The sequence below is a fragment of the Talpa europaea genome (assembly GCF_964194135.1).
Source record: "Talpa europaea genome assembly, chromosome: 2".
Lineage (NCBI taxonomy): Eukaryota > Metazoa > Chordata > Mammalia > Eulipotyphla > Talpidae > Talpa > Talpa europaea.
Genome location: NC_140068.1, coordinates 67,804,120 through 67,819,311, shown reverse-complemented (window position 1 = coordinate 67,819,311; position 15,192 = coordinate 67,804,120). Strand labels below are relative to the sequence as shown.

The following is a 15,192-nucleotide window of genomic DNA, read 5'->3' as shown; positions in this document are numbered from 1 at the left end:
TTTGAAAGGAAACATGCATGCATATGTTTATTGCAGCACTATAACAGCCAAGCTAGGGAAACAAACTAAGTGCCCTTAAACAGATGAGTGGATCAAGAAGATATGGAATACTACTCAGTGATTAAAAAAGATAAACTCATGACATTTGCAGCAACTTGGTTGGAGCTGGAAGGGGTTATGCTAAGTGAAATAAGCCAGAAGGAGTAAGACAAATACCAGATGGTGTCACTTATATGTGAAACATAGAGAAACCAAACAAAGTGTCAGACAAAGACAAACTTTAAAACCAATCTTCGAACACTCACCATAGAGCTGAGGCATCCAGAGAGGAAGGGGATGGGTAAGAGCAGGGTAGGGAGAGGACACAATGGACTATGGTAGAAGACCAATGGTACCTTGGTGGTGGGTGTGTTATGGAGACTACACCTGAAGGGGACGATCCTATACTTCCAGAATATTAACAATTATGTAAGTACATGGTTCTTCAATAAAAATTTTGTTAAAAAAAATGGCAATGTCAACAACAAAATTTGCTATTTCTAGAATAAGCTTGAATTTATTGATCCATTTTATGAAATGAAACTTGAAAAGAATTTACTTCACATTCCCCACTTCCTTTTCTCATCCAAGTACCCCCAAATTGTCTCTACCTGTAGGTCCTTGGTGGTCTACTGTATGCTGAAATAAAGCTAAATCTCAGCACCCATTCCAGACTTGGTGAACAAGCATCTATGTATTAATGTGATTTCCATACACACTAGAGTATGAGAAAGATTGATTTAGACCTTGACATTTTGCCCACATTTGACCCTGGTCCTCTTCGCTGAATAAGAGTTGAGGAGACCAGACAGCAGAAACAGTCATGTTAGGGACAGGGTCTGTACCAAAGTGTTCACTCAGACACTTTTCACTACACCAAGTCCTGCCTGCACAGGAAGTAGGCCCCTAAAGATAGGTTGCCTGTAGGACATGTAAGGACATAAGAGACCTCTGCAAGCTGTTCATCAGGGTGAAAAAGGGTGGAACAGGAAAGGGAAGAAAGCAAGTTCCTGGATTCCAAAAACCACAGTTTGTCTAGGTGCTACTTTTACCCTTATTTAGCACATAGCTTTGTCATCCCTTTGCTGACCTCTTTTCCTCTTGCATTTTGCACTGTATGAAAACGTCAACATCTCAAACTTTTCTCCAAGAACTAAAAAGATTAAGTTTTCAGGGACTGAATGTGTTGTTTTCCAGCAGTTTCTGGCAGTTCCCTGCTTTTATGGTGTAGTCATGGTGAAACCTGAGTCATGAGAGGATAGTGGCAGTGCCAAAGAGCCTGGAAAAGGAGTAGCAGAGCTGCCAGGATGTTGAAGAGTTGGGACATGGGTAACTGCTGAGCTCTTGGGGCTACTGGCCTTCAGGGGGCAGGCGAGCTACCTCCCTCTTAATTGTGTGTATACAGATTGCTCCAACTGTCACCGGCTAGTGAAAACTTTTTATGGTAAATGAGTTTAGATTCAGCGGTAAACATAAAGCATCTCTGCAGATAATTGTTTCTCAGAGTGCCAAATAGCAACGCCTAACTTTTGCGTTTGGAGATCTTTACTACCCCCCTCTTTTTTTTTTTTTTTTTTTAAGGTGAGTAATCACAACTTTTTCCTGGAATAGCAAAAATATACTTCAATTTTTGTTTTAAGGGAGGAAAAAATGTTTTTCTTCTGTGCTCATTAACACATACGAAACAACTACCCAGCACATGCTCCCCTTTTTGGCCTCTGTGTGTATGTGTGTGTGTGTTTGCCATTTGTCTAAAATTCTGACTCATAGTCTGGAGGACAATGATTGATTTTTTTCCACTTCTCATAGCTGCTATGAATTTCTCCTCACAAGGATGGCCTGTTTATTCGCTCTGGGCATCGCGGGTAGAGTGCTAAACGGCTCCGAGGAACCCGGGGCTGGGGAAGTGGGCGTCCCGTGTTCTCCGTGGGGAGCAGGGCTGCCGGGGCCAGGTCGGGCTGACAGTAGTCAGAAACCACTTCTCGCCCCCCTGGTTTGGCGATATTTGTCAGAAGAGCGAGAAGCGCCATTGCGATGAGGGTGGGAGGGGTGGAGTCACCAAGTGCCATCTCAATTTAGATCTCACTCCGCTGTTGGGCGCGCCCATTTCAGATTGCTAAACTCGAGTCTGGGGAAAAAAGTCAGGGAGGTGGAAAGCCACACCCCGCAGTGCCCGCGAATTTCCCTAGCAGCGGACGGTCTCTCCGGCAGAAGCCTCGGAGATGCTGGGCCCACGGCTGCTCACCGCTGCCCACCTCCTCTGCTTGTGCACTGCGCCGCTGGCCGCCGCCCCGGGGTAGGACGCGGGCGCACGTGGCGGGAGGAGGGCGGGCGGGCGCGGGGAGCGCGCGGCGGGATGGGTTCGTCCGGGCGGCGAGCGGCGGGCGGCGGGCGGCGGGCGGCGGGCGGCGGGCGGCGGGCGAGATCCCAGCTGGGCACCGGCCTGGAGTTTTGACCGGCTGTCGGGTCGGCGCGGTTCTCTTAGGGGCTGACTTTCTCCACCCTTGAAGGTGGAGCGTCTCTCTGACCATGTCTGGTTTCTTTTCTTAAAGAGTTATTGAAGAGCTGGGGTGTAGGCCAGAGGTGGGAGGGGGAATGGGGTGAGAGGATTCACGGGAGACAGAGCGGGGGAACAGAGCAGGCAGACTGAGTGAAATACACTGCTGAGGGGAGCAGCGGGCGAGCCAGGAGAGGTCTGATGCTCCGTGTGGGTCACCTCCCTGGCCGGGGATCGAACTCGTGCTGCTGTGGCTGCCAGTAGCAACATAGTCCTGAGACTTATCCTCTGCGCCACCGGGGAGGCCCCCATGTCAGCTTTCTAAAGGGAGTCCTTTATTTTAAGTCCATGTTGCCTCTCTTTTTCCTCAATGTTTTTGCTCCCGAATAACAAACATGTTTTCTTCTCCCAAAGACATCTGATAATATATTTTCTCTGAAAACGGTGTCTCAACTATGGTGCTGGCAAAGTGTGGCTGAGGTGACTAAAGTCTGGGTTTAGATGCAGACATTGTAGGAAGATAACTGACGTGACACCCACATAATAGAAAGAGCCCCACTCCTAAAGATTTTGAGCCTTCATCCCTAGGCTGAGTAAAGGAAGTGCAGTTTTGAGGACTTTTATGCTCTGCTACTCCTGGAAATTTCACTACAGGTAGTTTAATTTCAGATGATATATTTCAATCACTGGTACTGTTATATGATGTTTTCTTGGGCAGATACTGAAGGATACATCTTGAATAAGAAACAGGCAAAATCCTAGTGTGTTGCATATTTGCCTTTTTTTATTTTTGGGGCAAGAATAAAATCACTCTGCCTGGGTGAGATCTGCCTTAAAGTGGTTTTAAAGACTTGCAGTTTGCCAATAACTTATGCATACCCCATGTAAAACACTTAAACTGAGGCTCATCCTGTGTAGCTGTGGTTTATATAATAGAAATAATAACAAGGCCTTCCTCTAGTGGTGCATGAATTATTGCACTAAACTGATTTATGGGAATTGTTGTTTCAATAGCATTTCAGTGTTAAATAGAGCAGTGGGCAATATTAATCGGAGCAATTGCAATTGGCATGGTATAGAGATTCTATCTCACTGTCTATGAAATTTGAGTATTGCAAAATAATGGAGATGTAAAGATAAGAAATTTTGTTGGTGATTCTTTAGGCCCAGGTTTCTGGTGACTGCCCCTGGAATCATCAGGCCAGGGGGAAATGTGACTATTGGGGTGGACCTTCTGGAACACAGCCCCTCACAAGTCATGGTGAAAGCCGAAGTGGTTAAGAAGTCAGCAAACCTCACTACCTCTGTTTTGCAAACAGAAGAAGTCTTTGAAAAAGGTAAGATATACAGAATAGAATCTTAAAGCTTTGGCGATTATAACTGGAATCTGTTAGCAAAGCCTTGAGTTACAATGGGTAACAGAAAACCCAAATTTGCAGTGACTTACATAATATGCTTTTAATTCTTAGATAATATCCAAAATGGTGTTTCTGGGTTCTCTTCCAGTTGGAAATTCAGAGACCCAGGTTCCTTCTACTTTGTGGCTCCTATCATCATCATCATCAACACATGGCTTCTAAGTCTGTAGAGGAAGAACATAGGTTTCTCATCTGGGAGGTATTATGTGTTAGGCCTAGAAGTGGTGCATATCGCTTCTGCTTCTCCTGTGATGGTCATGGGAGGCTGGGAAATGTAAGCCGATGTGTACCCCGGAAGAAGAAATGGGCATAGTTAACAGTCTAACACAAGACCTTATTTATTGAATATAGGGGATTTTACTAAATACTCCTTGGAAAGAAAAGCTACATAATAGTTAAAGTTTTATGGAATATACCTTAATTTTTAAAGTAATAGGAAAATTACAAAAGTTAAGGTAAAAGAGGAATCCATTTGTAAAAGAATCCATCTATTTTCTTTCAGCGTTGGGTTTTAACCTGGTCCGTGATTAAATGGGTCAGTGAATTTTTTTTTTTTCAGTACTAAGAGAAAAATAATTTTTGTGGTAATTTTTTTTTAATTAAAACAAAGATTTATTTTTAAAGTTAAAGAGTAACATGTACTTAGGAATTAGAATCTGATAAAGATTGGAAGGAAAGGAAATAAACCAAAATCAGTTATACTCTTGCCACCCAACTTTAAACACTGTTAATTAGAAGCAGGTTTAGATGTTCAGTCAGAGGTCAGAAATTGTGTACTGTAGTGTTATCTTTTTAAAATATCATTTAAGGGCACATAATGTAGGGTGGATGGGATTCTACAACAGTTCATTATATAAATGTTTATCCTCTACCAGCATTGAGAAATGAACACCATCCTGAAATGAGATAAAAATCAAAGTTTATCTATTCTTTCTCCACTGACTGAGTGGGTGGGTAAGAGTCAGGAAGAGATGTGTGCAGGGGTTGGGCTACTTTGTCTTTTATATGAGTAATGTCAGGAAAGTGGAAGGCCTTGCTTCCTGGAGAGGAAGTATAAATTATTGCTTAACATATGAAGCTGAGTCTTAGTACTTGATATTGGGCATTTTACTTAACTGCAGAGGACCTTAGCGTCCTTATCTATAAAATGGGGATAACAAAAGTTACTTCCCAGATCAGTTACAAATTTAAAATCAGTTGAATGCATAAATTAGGTATTTAATAAACAACAACTGTTGATATTACAAGAAGTAATAATATTGATGATGAAAATGCGGGAAGCTTCATATCCTTTTTATATTAGGGACAGACCTTTGCTTATATTACTGAAATATTATTTTTGAAAATGAAGTGAAGCATGATTTTATGATATCAAAATACTAAGTCATAGAAGACAATACTTAAGGTGATTCCACATGCATTAGTAAGAACAAATAATAAATAATTTATTAAGAATAAACACAAATAATGAAGAATTTTCATGTGGCTGTACAATGCACAGATCCAGAATAACATGGATGATTTTAATAAATATTTGGGTTGTGCTTGGATATTTGTATAATCTTACTCTAGGATTTCTTCTATAGTGTCATTTCTTCAGTTTTCTCTGAGTCTTCTTTCTCTTTTCTGCAAATAGTACCAACACTATGAGTTTGTATTATTGTGGCTTGGTTTTTAACATTATTTTCAGATTTTTCTTCTGGGAAGAGAGTCAGTCTTATACCCCTGGGAAGGGAAAATGACTCAAGACTGGGTCAGATGATCCCATCCTGGGAGCAGAATGGATCTTTGAAAAGGAAGAGAAAACGTTGCTCCTTCTAGGGGTTGTCTTGACTCTTTTACGTACAGTTCTATTGAAAATACCATTGCTGGTTGCACTCTCCTTTCAAAGGACAATGTTACCCTGTTATCAGAGGCTGTGGGGTCATTGTTCTCAGAGCAGATGCTTCCTGTAATGTTTGGACTTAAGGATCAAGACATTTCTCCCTCCCTGTCTTCAACATCCTTTCCTTTATCTGACTCCTCCAGTTGTAACAATATGTAGATAAAGGAGGACTTATCAGTCAGTGGGGTCTGGCTCTTTCTAGGATTTAATCTGTTTTCCTTGCCACATAAATACAAACAAATGCATTTTAGATTTGGATCTTTAATCATTTTCTTATGAGGGTCTCTAAGGAAAGCTTGGTTTTTAAGTAAGATTCATCTTCTAGAAGAGCTGGGTAAGGAGGGGACAGGTTCTGAGAGACTAATTCTGTCAGTTCAGGTCTTAGCAATCCCAGGGGCAGGGCATTATTTCACTATAACCAGAATGCATTTCTACCTTATTGTGTCAACAATAATAAAAACCTTTTTGATTACAGAATATACTTTTAAAAAGTAGAGAAAGTATGCTTTTTTTTTTTAAAGATTTATTTATTTATGCATACAAAAACTGGGATACAGGCCAGAGGTGTGGGGCGATGAGAGGATTCACCAGAGACAGAGGGAAACAGAACAGGCAGATTGACCGAAATACACTGCTGAGGGGAGCAGCGGACGAGTCAGGAGAGGTCTGCTGCACCTTGTGGGTAGCTCCCTGGCTGGAGATCGAACTCATGTTGCAGTGGCTGCAGTTAACTACATAGGTTGCATCTTAACTCATTGCGCCACCAGGGAGGCCCAATATGCTTGTTTTTAAGGAAGAGTTTTTTTTTTTTTTAACACATATAGGGAAATTTTTTGTACATTTCCACTTTTGAGGCCAGCGGCATTGATTAATTGTAGTTAATTGATTGACTTTTTCAATACGTCATTTAAAATTTATTGGGAATCAGTTATGAAGTGTGTTTGTGTGTGAATAATTGTCCCAAAAAAGTGTTTCTACAAAACTTTGTGGAGTTCTCCAAAGGTATATTAATATTTTTCTAGTGGTGACATTCAGATATTGAAGTGTATTTGTTATTATCACCATCACTACTATCATCATTTGTATATTGAATGGAACGAGGTTCATATTCTTTTCTTCTTCTGTGTAAAAGCATTGGTTAAATAAACACTAACTTTCAGCAGTCAGAGTTCAGGTAGTAATGAGAAAAGAGAAGATGGAAAAGCTCTTCGTATTTGAAATCAAGTCAGACTAGATTGTTGGGTGGAGAGTCTCTCCCCTTATCTCTTCTCTTATTTCTTCCCTTACTGTGATGCTGCTCTGGAGTTCTGTGCCAAATCAAGGGGGAAAAAAAGTTAAGAACATTTGAATTCTTAGTTTGTAAATGAGAGTGATCTCATCTTTGGAGACATGTGGAATAATTGCATTATTTTGATAGTAATTCCATTATAAAATTATTTCTGCTTTATTTTTCCTTCGCTTTATAAACATGGAATTTTTATTTGTAAACTTTCTGTGTTTTTCCTGAACAAGATTTGCTTTAAATAATAGGGAACAGACCCTTTACCCCCATCTCTTGGTGCGTGCCTGCTGGTCTGGAAGCACTGTTTATTTATTGATGATGCCAAGCCCACTTCCATCTCCGCATTGAGGTGTATCAGAGTGAGACATACTCTGAATGTCTCTAATCTGCCTAGAACTTGATTTTTCCTTTTGTCCTAAAGTCTTGTTGAGTTAATGGTATGTTTACCTTTTATTTTTTAAGTTTAAAGTTATACTTTGTTCTTCATTGTCTTTCTGTCTTTCTCACCTTGACTATGAGGTATCTTATTTTCCATCTTGATCTAGTAATATGGAAAGTCATTATTTCTTGAATTTGAGGTATTAACTGAAAAACTTAAAAAACCATCTACATCATTTGGGTGGAAACAAAGCTCCTGAATAAATTTCATGACCTGTAGATCAAAATCAGTCCCACGGTTTTTATGAAAGCAGATTAATTAGTGGAGTGTGTGGGCAGGTCTCCCAGGACAGGTTTTCACAAGCAGCTTTGGAAGTAGAACTCAGTCTGAACTTGTTTACGTGAGGATGAGTTTAAAGGGTGTGGTCTATTCATTCACATGTCGTTGCTATTGTGTGGGATATATTGTAGATCATTGGGTAGGTGGTCCCTGAGGATAAAGGGCCGTTGTGTAATCATGAAGTGTTGGGGCTCCGAGGCCAGGTTACCTGAGTGTGTTGTTGGCCTTTCCAGTAGTGGTGGTGTGGCTGTGGGCGGGCATTATCTCACCATTTTTATCATCTGAAGAATAGGGGTATCAGCCTTATATGATTACATGTTATTGTGAGGACTAAACGAGACAGCATGCTTAAGGCACTTAGGATGCAAGAGTTATTCATGAAAATTGTAGCTGTTGTTATTAGAAGAGAACAGCAACAGTCATTGGCAGAGACAGTTATTGACCACATGCTGGGATGATCTTGAATTGGGAATTCTGTGAAAGGTACCTCACTAGGGGGGAATGAGAAGGAATTTAATTTAATTAAATACTGAGTTTCCTTATAAAGCCAGAAACGTTATGCATAATCTTTAACTTCAATAACCCTATGATCACTTTTATTTTAGGGGTGAGGAAACTGAGGCTAAGAGAGAACAGTAGTTTTTCCTCAGTTAACAAGGTAAATACTAAGCCTGAGTTTGAAGTTGGTTCTGCTGAAATTACCTGGGACAGTGTGAAATATTTTATCACTTTGGGAGTTGATGCTATGTTCTATCAGTCATCTTCCTCTGAATTCATTTTCATATTTGCTAGTGGAAATTTAGTCCTAGATATAATGAAATCAAATCCAGATCTAAAAAAAATCACAAATGCAATGTGAGATCTCTTTTTTATTTACTTAGACTTCGGAGAATTTTGAACTTGGAAGAATCCTCAGGGACAAGGCTGTTTAGTTACCTAATTTATGGCTGAGGAAACTGAGGTGTAGTGTTTGGTGACTTGCTTATTGGTGGCAGAGCTGGAATCAGGTCACAGGCCTGTATGTTTATAGTCCAATGCTATTAGCATTTAACTCTAGGAAACTTTCCTAACGTGGAGAACTGTGGGTAAGACACCGGATATATTTGCAAATGTTTTCTGATATGGAAAGAAATAAGGCAAAGTAAGGAGCTTAAAAATGCTTACCTGCATATTTGTGCATGTTTCTTATTTCAGGTCAAGGTGGAGTTGCTCTTTATGGACTAATGGTTCCACTGGGGTGTGGGTGAGGCTGGTAGCCTCGGATCTTTCTAAAACTAAATTCTGTTGCTGGGTTTCTGAAGGTATGCAGGCGTTATTAGCTAAAAACACAGATTCAGGGGCCTCCCTGGTGGTGCAAGGTTTAGGACGCAACCTGTGAAGCAATCCGCAGCCACTGCAGCTTGAGTTCGATTCCCAGCCAGCCAGGGAATCGAAGACCTCTCCTGTGTCACCCGTTGCTCCCCTCAGCAGTGTACTTCGGTCAATCTGCCTGTTCTGTTCCCCACTCTGTCTCTGGTGAATCCTCTCACCCCCCACACCTCTGGCCTGTAACCCAGCTCTTGCATGCATAAACAAATAAATCTTTAAAAAAAAAATCCAACACAAATTCACACATGCCCTAAAGGCATGAATAAGGTCTGGAAATCTAAACTATTTTAAGCAATCACCACACGTGATTATTAGACGCGTTCAGTTGAGAAACACTGCTTTTTAGTATCTTAGGAATTGTTCCTGAGTACTGGAAAGCCTGAGAGTGAGAAACATGCCTTTGCAAGTCTGATGTGATTCAGGCCCTTTAGAGGCCCTTTCCTGTCTGCTGTTAGCATTTGACTTTCACACAGCATGCAGCCCCCAGCCTGAGTGCTGGTGTTAATTTTAAGCAATGGAGAAACACATCATTGGGTTTGATTATGAATCACTGATTGAGTGAGGTTGAAAGTGAACACTGATTTTTTAAAAACATATTTATTTATGCATACAAGAACTGGGGTTCAGGCCAGAGGTGCGGGGGTGGGGGTGAGAGGATTCACCAGAGAAAGAGCGGGGAACAGAACAGGCAGACTGACTGAAATTCACTGCTGAGGGGAGCAGCGGGTGAGACAGGAGAGGTCTGCTACACCATGTGGGTAGTTCTCTGGCTGGCTGGGGATCCAGCACATGCTGCAGAGGCTGCCAGTAGCTTCACAGTGCTGTGCATCACCCCTTGCACCACCAGGGAGGCCCCAAACATACAAATTCTTTAAACTCTAAGTTAAACATCTGCTGCTTTTCTTCTAACCCTGAATGAGTCACTGTTCTTTCTCGTGACTCACTAGGGCTTGTGGTGAAAGTAGAAATCAGATCCTATGAGAATTTGGGCAGGGTTACTTTTTGATCCTTTATGTTTTTAAGAGGGCCTTATAATAGTTGTTTCTCTGATGATGTTCCCCTTTCACTTTATTATTTATTTGTTATTTGCTGTATGTTAAATATGAATGAGTGGGGGTGGGGTGGGGAATAAGGGAGGAAGTCATTGGCAGACCTTCTGAGGCTCCAGAAGGACAACATGTAATATTAAAAGTACAGATGGCCAGAGAGTTATTATTTCTTGTTTGTATAAAAAAATTCAACATTGTTTTGTAAATAATGCTTCTTGTGTGTGACCCTGTGTTTGGCATTATTACCTTCTGCCTCCTAAGCTATGCAGATGTGCATTCATAAATGTTCACCTCTGCTGACACATTTGACATTTGGTGGGAACCGTTATTTCTAATACTGGAGAAGGGAAAGTTGTGTCGGAGGACTGAGCTGATGGCTGGGCTGGCAGTTATTGGGAGATAGATTCTGTGCATGTGCTTTCTGAAATGATGTTGTGTTCTGCTTTAGGTATAAATTTGGGGAGATATCTAGGGGGAAGTGTCCAGCAGATGGTTTTTTTGTTGTAATTAGGGAGAGTATTTAAAGCATTGTTTTCAGAGAGGCAGATGGCATTTGAAGTCTTAGTGGGAATGCATGAGATGCACAAGAGAAAGAGCTAATGGAAAGAACAGGACCAATGACAGAAGCTTGGGAGGAGGAAAATAAATCAATGAAAGGGATAGACAGTCAGCAGCCAGAGACAGGGATAGACTGAAGGTCGTGAAATGTCTCAGCAGCCAAGGGACAAAAGAGTTCTGAGAAGGAAGGTTTTGTTTTATTTTGTTTTTTAAATTGAGGTAATATTTGTTACCACATTGGATGTGATTCAGCAGCACAGGATCACCCAACCTCAGGTACATGTCCTCACAACACTGCGCCCTACACCAAGATACTCATAGCCCTTCCCCATAGTCCCTTGTGCCCTCTCCCCATTGTGTTTACCCCTTTGCCACTTGGAGCCTCGATTCCATAGTCAGTTACCTAGAGTTTGTTGGTTTGGTTTTATCTGACTCCTTGTTTTGTTTATATTCCACATAGAAGTGACACCATCTTGTATTTATCTTTTTTCTTCTGACTTAATTCACTTAACATCTCACTTCTCCAGTTCCATCCAGGTTGTCGCAAATTATGAGTTCATATTTTTTGTAACTGAGTAGTTTTCCATTGCACATATATACAGCATATTTTTCTAATTCACTCCTCTGTCTTTGGGCATTTGTTTCCATAACTTGGCCATTGTAAATAGTGCTGCAAATGACATAGGAGTGCATATACCAATCAAATTAATATTTTTGCATTCTTCGGGTAGATGCCTGGAAGTGTATTGCTAGCTGATATTGTAGACCTATTTTTAACATTTTGAGAAACCACCTGTTGTTTTCCATAGAGGCTGAACCAGTCTACATTCCCACTAACAGTGTACAAGTGTTCCTTTTTCTCCACATCCTTGTCAACACTTGTTATTTCTGGTCTTTTTGATATGGGCCATTCTCACAGGTTTGAGGTGGTAGCTCATTGTGGGTTTGATATGCACTTCCCTGAAGATAAGTGGTGGTGAATATTTTTTCAAATGCCTGTTGGCCATCTGCATGTCTTCTTTGGAGAAGTGTCTGTTTTGCTCTTCAGCTCATCTTTTGATTGGGCTATTTGTTTTCCTTTTGTTGAATTGTACGGGTTACTTGTAGATACTAGGTATCAGCCCCTTGTTGGATACTTGATGTTCAAATATTTCCTCCCATTTTTTGGGTGTCTTTGTTTTGCAGATAGTTTCTTTCACTGTGTGGAAGTGCTTTAGTTTGATATAGTCTGTATTTATTTTGTTTATCTTGTCTTTGGAGTTGAGTCCACAGAGATATCACCGGAGCCAATATCACTGTTTTGCCTATATTTTCTTCAATGTGTTTTATGGTTTTGGGTCTTATATCCATGTCTAATCCATTTCAAGTTAATTTTTGTGTAATTTTTTTGTATGTAGCTGTTCACTTTTCCCAACCCCATTTGTTGAAAAGACTCTCCTTTCTTTAGTGTATACTCTTGGCTCTTTTGTTACTGATTAACTCTCCATAAATGTATGGGTTTATTTCTGAGCTTTTGCTTCTATTCCATTGGTCTATGTGTTTGTTTTTGTTCCAGTGCCATACTGTTTTAATTACCATCTCTGGTAGTACAATTTGAAGTTGTGATCCCACCACTCTTATTCTTTTTTACTCAGTACTGTCTTGGCTATTTGGGGTCTTTTGTTTTTCTATGTGAATATCAGTAATGTTTGTTCTATTTCTTTGAAGAATGTCATTGGCGCCTTGATCAGGCTTGCATTGAATGTGTATATTGCTTTGGGTAAGATGACATTTAACAGTGTTAATTCTTCCAATTCATGAGTACCAAGTATCTTCCTACTTCTTTGTGTATTCTTCTGTTTCTTTTTAACAGTGTTTTGTAGTTTAAGAAGGAAGGATGTAGTAGTACCAAATATCCCAGAAGGTCAGAGAAGTTATGAGTCCAGCAAAAAGGCATTAGAGACCCTCAAGTGAATGGTTTTAAGTGGACTGACTGTTGGGTACAAAAGCCAACTTTTCAGTAATAATTAAGTGAAGAGAAAATATAATCAGAAAATGTAGACCACTTCTTGAAGAAACTTGACAGCTGAAAAGAGAGGTGGATGATTTCTGAAAAGTGCACAGTGAAGAGGCAAATATGATTGCTGCAAAGGGCAGAGATGGATATGTCATGAATAAGAAGAGGTGTGATCTGGAGCACAGGCAAATGGATTATCCTTAAAAAAAATTTGTGATTTTTCTTTGATGTGAGCAAGAAATAGAAGAGAATGAATAAGGTAAAAGATATTCTGAGGTATGAACTTGAGATAAAGAACAAATTTGAACTCTGGTTTTGGAAAAACTGCCATAGTTTTCTTCCTGTCTCTAAATGGTAAATATCTAGTCATCTCTTAATGGAAGTGGAGATAAATGTTAAAAGTAGTGTCACATTGGAAAGAGAAATGGAATTGGAGATGCCGTCTAGTGGTTCCCTATCTTGGGTCCCTGCCTCATTGTGCATATTGAAATGCACTGGCTGAGACTTTTATTTGAGTGGAGAGAGAATGGGGCCATTGATGGTGTTAGTGTGTCTCACATGAAGCTTGAGGGGATATGATAGAGTTATTCATGTTTGTTATGCTAAAAAGAAATTATTTGGTCTCAGGCTAACACTAATTTTTTTTAAATTGGGAAAATAACAATGATACAGTGACTTGTAAGAGGAAAAAATCTTAGGGGGGAAAAAACCTCTATAAGCACAAGAAGTGGAATTGTAACTCCCCATCACTTGGCCTGCGCTAAGATGACTGTCACACCAAAGGTGCAATGACGAAACTTGAGGAGAAGGAATTACAGCCAGTCCTAGTCTTGCTCTGCCTCTTCTACTCTTCATTTCCTTAGGAAAATTCCATGGCTTGACTTCCTTCCCTCACCAAGGATCAAGGTGAAATGGGCAAAAGAAGATTTGGTGGATGGCGTCTAGTTGGGAGGTAGCAGACAGGTTTGTGGGTTGTTAGTTCTGAAGAAATGAATCAGGAATTAAAATGTGAAAACCAGAGTGGTAAAGAGCTTCAAAATAATCTGGGAGGAAATTATTCTAAGAGCTTCTGGTAGCTTCCTTTGGGAAGGGCAATATTAGGAATCAACATTTGTAAAAATGTAGCCAACAGAAATGATTTAGTAGTGTAAATTTAAATTTCACTGAAATATGTGTTAAATCTTCTCAGGAATACAGTAAGAGAGAGAATTTGCTATTTTAAGAATTCCAAATATTTATTTGGTACCAAATTATATATGGTACAATACTGGGTGGTGTAAATTGGTAACCACACACAGTTCTTGTCCCTGTGCTCCTCGTAGGGAAACAGCAGATTTCATTTCATGTGCCAACTTGAGTTGATGGTAGAGGCTGCTTTTAGTGCTGTGTTGATGGTTTCAGGTCATGTCTGGGTTTACTGAAATAGAGAGTAAATGTATTACCTGGGTCTACCATTGCATAGGAACCCTTAACATTACCTTTTACTACCTAGTGGCCTTGGGCAAGTCCCTTCATTTCATCTAGTATTAGTTTCTTCATTTGTGTAATGGCCACAATGTCCCTACTTCAGAGCACAATTTCATTGTGGTTCTACAGACTCCATTCTGGCATATTGAAGACTCTCAGAATGTCAGCTGTATTATACCTGGTACTTGCCAGTATCCGATATTAGTACTGATGCCTCCTCTCCCCAGAACATAAGACTGTGGAGTGAGGCCAGGTACCTCTGTTGATGGTTGTCTGATTTTGATTTGAATTGTCTTTCACCCTTACTATTTATCCCTAAAACAGTGCACCAGGTGTCAGTAAATGGCCAGATGGTAGACACTGTAGGTTTTGCTGACCTTTGCGCCTCTGTTGTAGCTACTTGACTTTGTGTTTGCAGTGAGAAAGCAGCCATAGCAAATGGGTATGATTGTGTCCCAATGGAATTTCACCTATAGACCCTGAATTTGGGGTTTGTAAAAATTTCACATGTAATAGAATATTCTTTTGATTTCCCTCAGTTATTTAAAAATTCAAAACCAATTTTAGTTCATGAACTATACAAAAACAGGTGTGGGACAAATTTGGTTCACTCTGATTTACAATAAATATCCCATTACATTTAGCATAGTGAAGCCTACTTGTATGTTGGCTTTCCATTGGTACTGAGACTAACATTTAGTTTATACTGCACCATTTTATTTATTTTACTTTTAGTGGGTTTTTGTTTGACCAAGTTTGTGCTCATCAACCTGAAGGCTTTTCACAAAGAGTATTTGTGAAACTCATATTTATTGAGATATTTGTAAGCAAGGTGAGGCAGAGAAAAATAAGAGACACGTATAAGGAAACTTAGTGTTTGGTTTTGTTGGATGTACTTGTGTTTTTTGTATAGAT

At 40.2% G+C, this 15,192-nt stretch overlaps 1 protein-coding gene across 1 annotated transcript in view; it reads left to right on the top strand.

Moving 5' to 3' along the window:
* Window positions 1–2,261: 2,261 nt before the first annotated feature.
* Window positions 2,262–15,192, top strand: part of CD109 (CD109 molecule) — a gene marked incomplete at both ends in the record, with an annotated part of 123,047 nt that continues 110,116 nt past the window's right edge. The window contains 2 exons of the mRNA XM_084258676.1: window positions 2,262–2,335; window positions 3,701–3,873. Coding sequence (XP_084114802.1) covers window positions 2,262–2,335; window positions 3,701–3,873 — 247 coding nt within the window. The remainder of the gene's footprint in view (window positions 2,336–3,700; window positions 3,874–15,192) is intronic.